The following is a 15,550-nucleotide window of genomic DNA, read 5'->3' as shown; positions in this document are numbered from 1 at the left end:
TGGTGGCCACTTGATCGGCCACCTCAATTAATGAGGGAGATCAAGTGGTCCACTATTTTTCTGATTATTTGAATTTCATTTTAATTGCTTTATTTTCATTAATTCATATTAATTTTAATATTGATCCAAAAAATATGAGAGTTTCACCAAAAAATTTCAAATAATTTCCTCTTTCATATTCTGAATTAAAATTATTTTTTGGATCATTATTAATATTTTTCATGATTTAATTGATTTTTCATTTGTTTTTAATTGTTTAAAAATACTTTTAAGTCTTTAAAAATTTTGAAATTTTTTCTCCAAGGTCCTTTGACCTTGTTTGACCTATGATAAATCTCATGGCCATTTATTTGGTGTTTTGATGAGGTTTTAGGAATTTGACAAACCATATTTAATTTAAATGTATTATTTTAGTATTTTTAATTTGAATAAATGTCAAATAATTTTGTTGACCAATTATGATGACTTGTTTGTGTTTGACTCTTGTTGTTGGGCCTTGATCAAGGTTGATTTGACTTTGTCAAATTAATATCATTCGATTTAGGGGATTGATGGAATGTACATTCCATCTCCCAAAATGAATGGATGATATTAATTTGGTAAAAGTCCTCATTTGATCAATTTGAGTTTTCATCTATTCCCCTCTCACTTCATCTCATTCCACTTCTTTATTCATTCATTCCATTTGGTCTATGATATCTCAAAGTCCTAAAGTTAGTTGATTGAAAAATTAACATGAGTATGGATGAGATTAGGCCACACCTTTTGCATATTCTTTTTGTGTGTGGTATGTTTCATGAGCATAGTCCATAATACTATGTCTCTAACATGCATTAACACCAAAATTCTATTGCCCGACCTCAAATAGTTGTGACTTCTACATAAGTCCAATTACGATTGCTTAACATATCGCTAAATTTGTGACATAAAAGGCACAACATTCTAGTTAGTGAGATTGTAAGTCTCCCCTCTTTCATGGTATTATGTGGAAACTTGGCATTTTTTCCTTCCTTTGGAAGACGTCTTGGTTCAAGGATCCATGCTTGTGATAAGTGGGCTGAGTGTTCTCCAAAGAATGTCTAAGAATGAAAAGGCAAAAGCAAAACAATACTAACTTCTAACCTATTAACAACTAACTTTTAATTTCAAGCCATTTACTTTAATGTCATTTAATTCTAGCTTTTATACATTTGCCATTGTTCATATCATTCTAATTGTTTATGTTAATGCAATTTTCACTTTGTCCACTTGGACCATATTGTGTGATATATTTTATTTGTGTATACTTTGCTTGTTTGTGTGGTCTTTGACCATTAATGTACATAATAACAACAAAAACCTTAAAAAACTTTTGTGCGGAAAGTTAGCTTGATCTTGGACAAATGGACTTAGAATTTAGGCAACATTCTTATGCTAAAGGACTTGGCCAACACCAACTTGTTGAGAAATCTAGTGCTTGCAATTTGAAACTTCATCTGATACATCATTCAAGACCCCCCTGAGTTCATCTGCAACATGATCATTGTGAAGCTGTTATTTTGAACTTGTGACTTGTGAAATTCATCTGTTACATGGGCTATCTTGAAGAAGATCATGGAATGGCTAAAGCTTGGATGTGACTATCTTTATTTGATGCCTTTGCTCTTCAAGATAATATAATTATGCATTTATGTGTTGCTTGATTCTAAAAAGTCCAAGGGAATTCTGGGTTTCTATTGACATTCTTGTCTATTGGATTGCTACCCATTTGGTCAGATCTTTTCAACTCTTAACTTTTAATTTTGTGCATAGGATTAGTCTCTTCATCTTCTCCCCATTTCTTTAATTTCAAAATCTCTCCCTCCCTTTTTTAAAATCTTCTTTGGTTGAACTTATTTTGTTTTAACTTTGACCACTTTGCGAAAAGATAGAAACTTTGGCCTTATGCCATTGCATTTTCAAACTTCTTTTCTTAAATCAAATTTGTAAATAAACTTAACTATACTTAACCTAAACTTTCAAAAAAGCAAAAAAAAACTAACTCATTCAAACCATTTTTAGGCCTTTGTGCCTTTCAAACTTAACTTTTGTTAAAAGCAATGCATCCACTTTGAAATTTGTATCACGAACTACGAGGTTTTGATCCCTCATTTTTATGTTGGTACGTAGGCACAAGACCGAAGATCTTGCCAAACACAAAAATATAATTAATGAATTCTTTTCTCATCCCCCCATTCTATTTGTTTGTAAACATCATTTTTGTACAAAATACATATGCACACAAAAAGGGCTCCCTAGGAGTACCTAGGACACTTTGGGTGCTAACACCTTCCCTCTGTGTAACCAACCCCCTTACCTGTAATCTCTGATATTTTATTAGTTTTGATTTGAAAACTTCTTACTTTTGGGTTTTGTTCGTATTTTTTTCTCTTTTCCCTTGGAAACAATAAAAGCGCGGTGGCGACTCTTGTTATTTGATCTCTAGCTTATCCATAACTTGATGATCATGAATTTACCGTTATAATAAGAATTTGAGAAAATAGTTTTTGGAGGGCAAGAACAAGGGTATCAAAAAGAAAAAGAGGAACTCGTAGCTAGATTGTTGATCATGAAAATATGCATAATCTGTTGTGATTGATGTTGTTATAATGAAATTCGTGTTTTATGTTGTGCTGGAAATTACTCATGATAAAGGAGTATGAATATCTATGATGTTGTTGTTATTGATGTGTTTTGGAATTCATAAACATAATCTTGAACAATGATCAAATGATGAAATTAATCTTTAATCTATGTGAAATCAACTTGTTAATATGATATAACTATGTATTGATTGTTTCTGATTGAATTTGGATGAATTGGAAGTGAAATTGGAGCTCTAAAGGTGTTTTAACGATAAAAAAATTCATTTTGCATTCTGGCCAGGGGTGACGACCGTCACCTGTGTGATGGGAAACCCGTCAGCGCATTTGAGAAGGCTGACGCCCGTCAACTGAATGACGGGTAGTCGATTCAAATTTCAGTGTTGTTTTTGAACCCACTAATTATTTGATGTTGTTTTATGATGGTTGCTGTATCGGGGCATGAATCGATATACTCTGAATATTATCGAATGAATATATGATTAATTGTTGATAAATTTTGAGCTTGCATAAATGTTGATATTCATCAGTGAATTAATGTTGATGAACGTTGTTGATAAATTAATATTATGCATAAATGGTGTTATGTGAAGACAAATTGATGTTATGAGTTATGGATGTATATTGTGGTTGTCATGCGTGTATAAATTATACAATGGTGAATTATAATTGATTATTATCATGTATGTTATGTTGATGATCTTATTCGACGTATAGTTGCATGTGTCATGCATCATGATGTACAAACTTTGATCCAATGGTGGGATCGGGAGCGAGTAGTTGATGTCTATGGTGAGATTAGTGAATCGTTGCTGATTCAGTGGTGGAATCAGTAAAGATTTTGATGCGCTCTGATCCATTGGTAGGATCGAGAGCGAGTAGTCGACTTTCATATAAAGGGAGTGGTGAAGCATTGTTGATTCAGTGGTGGAATCAATAGCGATTTGAAGTGTTCTAGTTCATTGGTGAGACCAGGAGCGAGCAGGGAATATCAATAACATACCTCTGATGTCCAATGATTCAATAATTGATATATTTATATTTCATTAATGTAAAGCAACTAATGCAAATAATATAATGAATCTCATGAACCAAGTCAACATCATCTAGAACTTCATTTTCATTTTCATTTCACCACCTTTGGTATGGGCTTTATTAATCCTTTTTTTCTTCGTTTAATTTTTGGAGTAACAATTATATATATATATATATATATATATATATATATATATATATATATATATATATATATATATATATATATATTTTAATATTCATTTCTTCATCAAATCAAACAAAGTGATCATATTTCTTGTGCCCATGCATCTAGAAACATATCTAAATATGAAAGAAGTTCATAAGTTAATAATGATATGAATCCGCAAAATCAAACTAAGAAGAAACTAAAACACATCAAAAATATGTTGTACATCTCACACCCATAATACAACAACTTAGGTTGTCATCTGCCCAAGCTTTCAAGAATGAAGATTCAAGATCATATTTACATTCATATCGGAAAAACGAGATATGGTTCACCTACTAAAACTCTAATAATGAAACATGAAATTTAGATGAAGATAAAGTATGGGGAACGAAGACTATGAAATTTAAATTAAAATAAAATATGGGGAACGAAGACTACAAAGAGAGTCGAACGACGTCGAAGTTTGATCATTGCTATATATTGCTAATCTAGGTTTAGATGAAACGAAACTAAAATAGAAGAATAATGAGCATGAATATTTAAATAAAGAATAAAAGAGTAACATATTTTATAAAATAAATTTTTTATATTAAATATATTATGTTATATTATAATATTTTTTAATACATCATTGTTATCAAATATTAAATGAATATGTCATTTAAAAAGACCAAAAAAACATTTCCGAAGTTGTTAAATAATAATAAAAGAAAATTTGAGTTTTAAAACATGAACAACTAAAATAGAGCGAAAAAAAGTGCATTAGAAATCCTATTTATTTTTGAGCAAGACTTAGGTGCAGTACCGTATGTGCATTTGGCACTGTTTTCTATCAGATAATAACACGTGGAATTAAATAAAAAATAGTTTTAATGTCGTAGCCCAACTTAACCGTTATAAACCCACACCATCTGAGACTAAACTCTTCTGCCTTACTTGCCTTTTCTATTATTTCTTCAACCTGCAAATGCTCTTTACAATTATACTATATTTTCTCCAATTCAATTTCATCAAATAAAGGTTCCACAAACCAACGTCGTCTTCAACTTATGGTCAGCATCTTGAAACAAATGTTTGATATATTATTTTTATTACTTTTATACTGAGCGGTGGTGTGGTGGGCCGATACGGCACCGGGGATGGCGACACAAACGTTTAACCCCTCTTCCTCATATTCTATGCCTTCTTCTCACTGAATTTATGCAAATTTCTCAGGAAACTGGTAATTTGAATTTTCAATGTGTGTGAATGATAAGAGAAGTAAAACCCGAGGATGCAGTGCTTTTGCTGCAATATGTTTCCAATTAAAATTTGATTGTATTTTGTGCATTTTTTGTTGTTGTTTGCAAGCCTGGTTGTTCTTTTATCTAGAATTTAGAGAAGAGATTGGAAGAAGTTACCAGTCTTGGGTTGCACACAAACTGTTTGATTAAATTCCACCTTTCATAAGTGTCATTCTTCTGTTTCAGTTAGGCCATACCTCTTTTTCTATATACTTTGCTCTGAATCGTGATTTTGTGATCAAGTTGCATGATGCATGCATGCTCAAATTATACTGTTTTATGAGTTAATAGGTGTAGTTGTAGCCACATGAAAAAAACTTGTTATGTCTTCTATATTATTTTAGTAGTTTTTTTTGGTTGCTTTTGAAGGTTTGTGTATGTAGTTTGTATCTTTTAACCGTGCAAGTTTTGATCTTGTTTGACAACTTGCTAGTTCATAATTTATCAGGTGCAAATCGGGGTTCTCTACCATGAATATTGATAAATTCAAGCAGGACATTGATGAACTTATCGCTCAATTCTCACAGGTATTGTTAAAATCTATCTATCATCATTGTGCTGGTTTCTTTGTAAATTCAACGAGTATGTTCATAGGGGTGGACATGGTTTATTTTTTGTTTTTGGTTCACAACTAATATAACTTTAGAGTTGCATTGGCACTGGTTTGTATACCTTCCATTATATGAAAGTTTTCGGTTTGCATATATCTCATAGTTTTACCAACAGTAGTCAATAGTGTCAAGTGTCAATCAATCTGTCCATTCCTATACGGAAGAGAGAACCTAGCTAGTATTGCCTGGTTTATAGTTATGTTATAGTCCTGTCAGTGAGTTCTAGAAGAGAAACGTCATGTGTTTTTGTTGACACTTGACATATATTACTGTCTAGATGAATATAATTTATTTACTACAGCTTGTAATATGTTCCATGAAACTTTCTTCTGCTCACTAACAGTTTGATGTGGAAGTTTGTGATGATAACAAACTGGCAAAGAAACTCCTGTTATACTTTCACAAGTTACATATCAAGAGCCTGAATGATATCCACTATCACCACCTTGTACTTTTTAATTCAAATGCTGAAATCAGAGGTGATGCTAGATGTAACTAGAGTTTTGACAGCATTTTCTTTCTTACAAAAGAGTTGATTATATTAATTGTAAAATATATATATTTAGACAAGCTGAGATGTGTAAAAGCTTTAGGCGCTCTATCTGAGCATTTCTTTTTCCCGTGTTGTCTTTGTCTTGCAAGGGTGTGCTTGTAGTTGTAGATAACCAAAATATTTATATCCCTGATTTGTTTGAAAAAAAGACCCATCTCCTCGTGAACTAAAAAATACAGACAAAAGAAGCACAAAAATCAGCCTCTAAAGTAAACAGAATATTAGGGTTACCTACTAGGCAGTATTAGTAACTAATTCTTGGGTTCTATAACCACCACAATCAAAACTATTAACTAATTTATTTGAAGTTAAAAAACCATTTAAAAAATTTAAAATTTGCATTGAAATTCTATGAATGCTCATTCGGGCCAAGATGCTATTTAGAGCATCATACTTTAAACTCTCAAAATAGCTAATAATAAGAATACTACTGGTAAAGTATTCTGAGAAAAGTTTAAATTTCAATATTACAATCAGAAGGAGGCCATGAAATTCATTCCTTGATTACCATTGTCACAATGTCTTCATGGGCTAGCCGAGCCCTTGTTCCCTCCCGACATACTTATTAGTATAATAATTTTTTAGAAAACCACTTCTCTTGTTACCATGAATTTAAAGTCATCACATAAAGTATATGAGAGGTGATACCTCCTCCTTCTGTACTTTCCTTCTCTGAAAGTCAAGGGAACGGTGATGGGATTTGAAGGTGTGAAAGAAGATTAGGGCTTGTGGGCAAGGTAGTCAGACTCGAGATCCTACGTAAGATCGGGTTGGGGTAATTAGATCGTGAATCGGGGGATCGTAACACGGATAGTAAGATCCCACCAAATTTACAAATTCATATATATTTTGCATATAGATTAATAATATGCATATGACACAACATAATATAAAAATAAAATTCAAATAACACTAAAATTACTTTTAAAAATTGAAATTTCATAGGATAATATTCATTGAAACTAATGCAAGACAATTCAAAACAACACAACATTCAAAACAGTAGCAAATAACAATTGAAAACTTCTAAGAAAAACTTAATGAAAGTTCACTCAATTTCCAAACAATTCAGGTTGGAGTTGGTCATAATCACTCAATGAAATATTGAGTGAGATAGTGACTATTTAACATGAGAGAGGTGAAAGAGTTTAAAGTGAATGAATTCGAATAAATACATTTTGGGAAGTTACACTAATCATGATGTATTTTGGGAAGTTGAATAAATCCTTAATTATTGGGTGGCTGAGTATTGATTAGTCCTAGTTATTATCATTTATCCTAGTTATTAGGCAGAAAAGAATTTTTTCAACTTAAATTTTTTTTTTTAGGGTTTTCAACAGAAACGGCAATTCTACTGTATTTATGTGATATCACGGCGATTCTGGCCGTGCCTACCAAAAACCGATTCTGATCATTCTCTGGCACGGTGGGGAGTTGCAAGATCGTAAAATCGTACGATCCTACGAGTAGGATCGCGATTTTGACTACCATGCTTGTGGGAGTAGGTTTTGATTTTTAAAGTTTTTGTTAAGAGTCCCACATCGCACAATATATGGCCTGAACATGTGTTTATAAGTGGGGGCAGTCCTCACTCTACCAACTGGTTTTGTAGGGTTGAGTTAGGCCCAAACCACACATTCTTAACATGGTATCAGAGCCTCGTTTAAGATCCGGTGGGCCACCTACTATGGTTTCCGCTATCGGGCCACCCACCATTTATTTCCACGCTCCAGATGTCCAGTCCTGGGCGTGAGGGTGTGTGTTAAGAGTCCCACATCGGACAATATATGGCCTGAACATGTGTTTATAAGTGGGGGCAGTCCTCACTCTACCAACCGGTTTTGTAGGGTTGAGCTAGGCCCAACCACAAGAACTTTTTGTTCAAGAATTTGGAAATTTGGAAATTTGGAAACTAAACCAGTTTGGTTCAAGAACTTTCTTATTTTGTTTTTCTTTTAGGTGTGTTCTAATTTATTTTGGTTTGATTCAAATCCATTTTTCTACTAGTCCTACTTGTTTCCTTGTATTTGATTGGTAACAATCAGTTTTTGCTGTTCAATTTTGGTGAGTATCAGGATGAGTCAAAAACTTTGGCTGATATGAAGAGAGTATGGATTTCTAAGAAGTTTTCCTACATTTATGAAGCTAGTCCTTCTACCAACTTGGCCTTCTTTATGCAGTCTCTGTATGCTCATTGTATAGGTATGTGTTTCCCTGGGATATGCAGTTCTGATCTTTACTTAGCTATTTATATATCTTAAAATAATAAACGCAAGCTTGAGTTTTCTGATTTTTTCTGTGTAATTTGGGTGTTGAGTTGCTTTATTTTGTGCTGCAAAGTATCTCTATAAGTACAAGGCATTGAAGCAAAAATAATTAAAAAGCACAATGTATTGGTGAAAATTCAGCAGTATTCGATAACTGTGATATTTTAGAGGTGTTACTTTTGGCCTTATCTATTATTTCAATGTAGAAACTCCTTTATATTCTTATGCAGGTTACATCGTTAGCACCGCCGGTTCTTTATCACACAGATTGGGTGGCCTTTATTGCCTCTATTGTCTTTATGAGACTCAATCATTCAAACCTCCTTTTAAGGTCTACATATCCCTTGGTATGCCAATTTTTACTTAAATCATAATCTCATTTAGCTGTGACTGTAGTTTCTTAAGTGCCATACAATTGTGCTTGTTGGAAGGAATATATTATTCAATTTGCTCGTAACATCGTAACATGAAGGAGAAGGTAATTAGTTAACATGAAATTAATAATAATTAATTTAATATGAATGAAAACTTTGAATGCATCATAACATGAAGACTATGTGCTTTTATGAGAAGGAGATGATTTTGTGTTTTAAGACTCAAATTTGCGTGTTTCTACAGGAGAGTTAAAGAATCTTAGAACCCTTGTTGTTGATGCAAAGGCAAATGATATCAGTGTGGTGCCTGCTTTAGTCAAAAGAATGCTGGAAAGAAACACATTCCTTTTTGGTGCTGTCGACTTAGTGGAAAGTTCTGCCACAGAAACAGTAAATCAACTCCAAAATTTACAGAAGGCTCGTATTCAAGTTGCATACAAAAAGTAAATCACCATATTGAACTTATGTTCAATATCCTTCTTTTCTTGTATGTTATCCTACAATGTTTTAACCAAACAACTTATTTGTTTGAATGTGTTTCCTGTGTATGACAGGTTGTTCGATAGCACGCCAATTGAAACATATGTTCGCATGGACCTTGTAATTTTTCGTTGCTTTTTTACTTGCACAAGGATTTAATTGTTAATCTTTTTCACACATGGTATTATTATACAGTCAGATTAACATTAGCAGACGACAACAACAATCAAGCATTTCCCTACTATGCGGGGACAAAAATAATAGTCCATAATCAGTATTACCATTTGTGTCAGTATTACCATTTATGTGAGTGTTTAGATACGCAACTTAATCGAGCGTTATTCAATAAGAACTGATCATGAGAGCTTGATTGTTGGGGGTGGTTAAAAATTTATTGGTTGGTAACTGAACTTGATGAGTTTAAAGTACATGATTTTAGGCTTTAGCGTGCATGCTAATGGGTCTGAGTCTTTTAAGAAATTAATCAGTATGTCTGTAAGTGTATATCATTCATCTCATACTATAAACTGTCTTTATATTAGTGTGATTTATTTTCACATAACTTCCTTTCTCCTTTCCACACCAGGGAATGGAAATAGACCTCAATTTGCTGAAGGAAATGTCAGCTGAATATGCTGAGGCCAAGAATGTAGCAATTAAAGGTATTTGTTCCTTTTGTACTCTATCACAGGTGCTTGAGACAGGAACATTTTCTATACTATCTTGGAAGTTTTTTTTTTGTGTGAAGCCAAGTCTGTGTTTTCCCTGTCATCTGAAACCATACACTTCCGATAAGTTTTTTTTTTCTTTGTCTTCTCCCCGGGGAACTGCTTTATATAAATACCTGTAAATTCATGCTACACATTTGCTACAAAGAAATATTTTTCTTAACTTGTTCAGATCTAAACTAATGTTTATTTTTCTGACTTGCTGAACTAATCTGAACCTAGACAACTTATGTTTATGCTATTTTTGAGTTGATGCTATTTTTTTTCTCTCTTTAACAAATGACAATGTCTCCAAATTGAGTTGATGCTATTTTTTTCACTTTAACAAATGACAACGTTTCCAAATTGAGTTGATGCTATTGTTTTCACACTAACAAATGACAATGTCCCAGTCTTAATCTTTCACATTTGAAACTTTTGAACCTTTCTTTGGGATCTATTTCTAATGTTCTATCTAGTTACAATTTGGTCTAATTCACAATACATTAGTTTTGATCATTGTCTATTTCAATTGATGTTTCTGTCTTTTTTTCTTCTTAAAGAAGCAAGCGGTATATTGGATGTCCAAAACATAAAACACATATCAGAAGATAAGGAATTGATAGGAGATGTTGTGGAGAAGATCGCTGATGATTGGAATGTCCAGAAACAAACATTTTATAAACAAACAGGATTGGAGGAGGATGACGGATATGATCAGGAGCTGGAGCAATTTCTTCTAGAGTAGTTTTCAGATGATGATGAGCATAATGAAAACTGAGGACTAAAAATTGAGCTATAGTTTCTAGCTTATAGGGAATTTCATAATATTATTAAGCCTGGTTAAAATTGCGTATCATTTCAAAGAAGCATGCATTTTTTTTAGGATTATTTTGTAAATATCTCACATGCAATCCAAGAGGAAGCCGAATTTTATTATAGCTGGGTAAAAAAATACTCTTGGCTTATTACATGTGCCATTCAATGCAAGTTAGCTACATTTAAACCAAACGTTGCAAAAACAAACAAGGGAGCAGGAACAGAATAAAAAAAGTTCCACAATTAATTGAAATTCTGTCAAATTGAAAAGGGTTTATACCTATAGTTGTTGAGCTGGGATCCTAACCCTATAGTTCCTTTTAGTTGAAGAAGTTCGGAAACGTGTTAGCATGTTCAAAGGTTTTGCGTCAACGAAGAATCAATCAACTAAATATAGTTAAAGTAGTCGTTAGAATAAGGAAACAAAGACCTCTAGTTCTCTCTTTCTCCCTCTAGCTCTCTCTAACTAATTGAAATAAGTCTATAATTAACTGTTAGTTAGTTAAAGTAATTATATGTTTGTTGTATTTCAGTTAGTATTGATTAAGAGTATGTGATATAGAACATCTTGTATCGCACACAATTAATACAAAATCACTTTCATCAATTACCTATCTCTCAATTGTTCTAACAAATTTGCAATTAGAGCATATTTTCCGACCTAAGGGAAGAAAGTAGGTAAATATTCATCCAAAATCAAGAAGATTTTAGTGAATCAAGTCATGGCTGGAAAATATAGATTCCTAGCAAATGTGCCAATCTTAGATGGCAAGAAGAAAACATAGTACAAGATGACTCGGAAATTACGCTCATGGTGACAACATTTGAATGACTCCAATTATATGATGTATGTCATCTTGATTCAGGATGCTCAAACCATATCTCACATGACATAAGGAATGTCTCTCTGAATCTTGTGTAGGAAAAAAGACAAAAGGCCAGGGAAAACATGGATCGGGGATGTGTGCTTTGTGTTTGGTATGAAGTGTAACCTCATGAGCATTACACAAGTAGAGAAGGTTTTTTCTGTGTCTATGGAGGAATGGTCTTTGAATTTTGTCATCATAATCAAAGACTTTTCTTGAAGTCACTCTTGTAAAAGAATAAAATTTTAAAGGCTAGCATAAAGACTTGTGAATTACAATGTTACACAACCAGGAGTTCCTACACGATATAAATAAAGTGCAATTTGATTAGTTGGAAAACAATATAGGCTTTCCATTAATTTGTGCATAATTTTTCTGAGAGCTAAACATGTATTACATGCAGTTTCATATGATATACGTGGTCCCTTTGAAGTCTTGATATTTGGAGGAAGAAAATACTTCATATCTTTTGTGAATGAATATATATAATAGAGTTGCAAACTTGGATCAATCAAATTTAGTATCTTGTTACTGTAAGAATAAACACCCTTGGAGTTAAAGCACTTATTAACTTCAAATAAGTACTAATCTCTTGTGGAATTTCATAAAATGAGGCTTCACCAATAATGATACACAATTGACAATAATAAATCAAAGCCAGTACAAACAATGGATGTGAAACAAATAAGTAAGAAATTAACCAAATGAAAATCCCCCCTCACAATCTCTTCGTATACAACAAAAAAAACATAAGCACTATTTGCAATAAAGCTATTTTATAATAACTAACAAGACGATTAACTAACTCATAGCTCAATCTGAACGTGGTGAACACTGTGTCCCTCTTGTGGTAAATAATCTATAGCGAAACTCAGCAATGCAGAATCATTATCATACTCAAAATCTACAACATTGTCTTTCAACAAACACCTTGTTGGTCTAATCGAGCAATAAGCGCCAAATTTGCCACACCCTTTAATCTCCAAACGAACAACACCATCATCGTACACGAGCCTCTCAACCGCTCCACCAGCATTGAACATGTTCACAAGTCCAATAGGAGCAAACCTGTGTCCATCACCACCCAAAACCTTAATAGGTGCAACAGCAAATATCTCATGTTCCAATACCTTGAGGGTCAAAGGCATAGCAACATTATGAGGAAGAATCACAAGTTCACCGGAATAGTGAGCATAAAAGGCACAGTCGCCATTCCAATCACCGTCTCCAGCAACAGCTTCCGATAGGAGGTGAACATCACGGCCTCTAACATAGCCAGTAGCAGCAGCAGAATCCAGTCGGTGAAAAGCATTCTTCTTCTCAGTATCACTCCAAGCAGCACCTTGGCAGTTATACACTCCAAGCACCCCGCCATAAGTATTCATGTTCCATATCTTAAGCAAACTCACCCCATCACGTGCCGGATCACTAAACAAACAATCCGCAGTAGGTCTTCCGGGCAAACGAGCCCGTAACACGGACCCATCAGGCAACACCATCTTTTTCAACAAATCATAGTCATGATTCCCAGGCTTATCACTAACATAGACAGGCCCGCCACTTATAGCCCGGGCCGACGCGTGATACTCAGCCTTGGGATGCAGCGAGTGAAACATATCCCAATCTGGCTGCATAATCTCTCCAAGGAAAACACTATTGTACGCAACAGAAGCAATGTGGATAGTATGCGAAACTGGATCGCGCGGATAGAAATCGTCGGAAGCTCTAACAACAGCCGTTTGTTTTGAATAGTATAACGCATCAGTATTATGGCTCATGCAGGCAATGCAACCGTTATCAGAGAAGTTTCTAGAAATAGAAGCATCTAAAGCCTGATGGTACTGTTTGGTAATTTCAACTCTACCACCCAGGCCCGCACCGAGTGTCTCCAAAACACACTGCACGTCAACTTTAACACCGTCAACACCGGCCCACGAGAGATACTTATGTAAATTATCATAGAAACCGAAAACCTTCTTTGGGTTCACTAAACCCAAACCCTGAACCGCTAATGGATCGGTTTTCCATGTTGGTTCGTTCTCTTTAACTCCCTTCGAAATCTCAGGGTAACTCATCACTGAACCGTATTCTTCCATTTCCAAACCCGGTCGAACCCCTCCCCAGTAACCTGTTATAGCGTGCCAAACGTAAACGAATTTCACACCGTGTTTTTCTTTTGCGATGTTTACAATGCTCTTTATTCCTAATTCTGGATCCTCTTTGTTTTGAAATTTAGCGTTTTCTTTTATCCCCGTAAGCCTCTGCAACGATGAAGAATCATCACCATCGCCGGCAACCGACTGCCATCCATCGTCAATGATGACAAACTTAGGCGGCGTTCCGCCGGCGACGAGCGACTGTAAACCATCCTCCACACCTTCTTGCGTAACGTCCTGGTAAAATGCATCCCACGTACACCACCCGAAGTAATCAACGATTCCGGGGAGTTTCTTCTCGTGACGGAGACGGAAAGTGTTGAGATGCTTTCTCACCGCTGCGAAAGCATTGTGAATGGTGGCAAACGGATCAGTACCGGCGCTGATGAACAAAGCATGAGAAAGCGACGACGTTTTGGTGTCTACGTCACCACTTTCTAAACAGAGTTCAAGATTATCGTTATAAGCGTTTCCTTGAAGACACGCTCTGAATGATCCTTCGATCAGAGGAAGAAAAATAGTGTAGATGATATCAGAATCAAGGTGGGACCCAGTTTTCGTTTCAACCAATAAAAACTGAGTCTCTAACGGAATTTCACTTCCTTTATCTCCCATTTTTTGCGCCATCCACCATAACTTGAAACGGAAACACGCCATGAATCTAACGTCCGTTAATTTTCCAAGAGAAACCACGTGCCTGCTTTCTTCTTTCTCCATTTCCACTCCTAAAAAAACTCCGTCCACCGGTCCAGTTCTCTCCGCCGATGTCTCCGTCACGTTGTCAGACACTCCGGTAAGAATAGTCCGATCCTTCACCATCAGTTTCCCCTCGGAAACCCTAACCGCTGCTTTGATCGTCATTTCTTCAAACTCAACCTCTCTACTCTGTAACCAATAACAAATTTTCAAATTAGTCACAAAAAAAAATAGAGATTGAAATTGTGATGAAATATATCTACAGTACCTTAAAAAAACAAATTAATGGAAATGCAGGATTTGAACCGTGTTTTGTAAATCCTGAAACATGGAAGAAGAAATGGATGAATAAAATGCAAAATGAAAGAAAAATTAGGTTAAGATTTAGATTGAGAAGAGTATGAACCAGAAATCGAGAACTGATTATTGTTCTTGAGATTATTGTGAATGCGTTGGTGTAGGGAAAGAAATGGAAGTTTGGTATTTATAGGAAGAGAGGAAGGAAAAATATAGGATGAATTAAACACCATTGTTAACATGTTCCTTCTTGTTATCTTTCTCGTCAAACTAGTGACAAGAACTATCATACTCTGATTCCATCATTGAAAGTTATTAAATAAATAAATAAATAAATGTTTAATTTTTTGCTTTTGGTCCAAGTTGATCTATCGCCGGTCCAAGTTGATCTATCGCCACGTTGGATCCACGCAAATTAAATTCAACTAGATTAACTTAAGAAAATGTGTCGTAGTTGAAGATGTGTCGCCACGTAGGAAAATGTGTCGTAGTTGAAGATGTTACAGTAATGGACCTGTTGACTGTTGTATACGTGTATCTGGAGAGGAAATACCGTATAGTCCGTTGTATACGTGTATCTTTTGAAGAAATACCGTATAGTCTTATATTACGA

General features: G+C 34.5%; 2 protein-coding genes across 3 annotated transcripts; one reads left to right on the top strand and one right to left on the bottom strand.

The window, feature by feature from the left end:
• Positions 1 to 4,714: 4,714 nt before the first annotated feature.
• On the top strand, positions 4,715 to 11,044 carry LOC127073514 (uncharacterized). Of its 2 annotated transcripts, none has more exons than XM_051014677.1 (8): positions 4,715 to 4,880; positions 5,560 to 5,638; positions 8,351 to 8,477; positions 8,773 to 8,889; positions 9,161 to 9,359; positions 9,471 to 9,516; positions 9,983 to 10,058; positions 10,667 to 11,044. In XM_051014677.1, the coding sequence occupies exons 2-8, from the start codon at positions 5,582 to 5,584 to the stop codon at positions 10,849 to 10,851; spliced, it is 807 nt and encodes a 268-aa protein (XP_050870634.1). In that variant the 5' UTR covers positions 4,715 to 4,880; positions 5,560 to 5,581; the 3' UTR covers positions 10,852 to 11,044. The 2 variants fall into 2 exon arrangements, with proteins under 2 accessions (XP_050870634.1, XP_050870633.1); XM_051014676.1 differs by having other exon boundaries at positions 4,721 to 5,050.
• A 1,299-nt stretch (positions 11,045 to 12,343) lies between these two features.
• Positions 12,344 to 15,248, bottom strand: LOC127073513 (probable galactinol--sucrose galactosyltransferase 6). Its single transcript, XM_051014675.1, has 3 exons — positions 15,047 to 15,248; positions 14,909 to 14,961; positions 12,344 to 14,829 (listed from the first exon to the last, which is right to left on the bottom strand). Exons 1-3 carry the CDS (start codon positions 15,225 to 15,227, stop codon positions 12,595 to 12,597), a joined length of 2,469 nt encoding a protein of 822 aa, XP_050870632.1. The 5' UTR covers positions 15,228 to 15,248; the 3' UTR covers positions 12,344 to 12,594.
• Between the last annotated feature and the right edge of the window lie 302 nt (positions 15,249 to 15,550).

The sequence above is a fragment of the Lathyrus oleraceus genome, chromosome 4 (genome assembly GCF_024323335.1).
Source record: "Lathyrus oleraceus cultivar Zhongwan6 chromosome 4, CAAS_Psat_ZW6_1.0, whole genome shotgun sequence".
NCBI lineage: Eukaryota > Viridiplantae > Streptophyta > Magnoliopsida > Fabales > Fabaceae > Lathyrus > Lathyrus oleraceus.
This window is presented reverse-complemented; position numbering and strand designations above follow the sequence as displayed.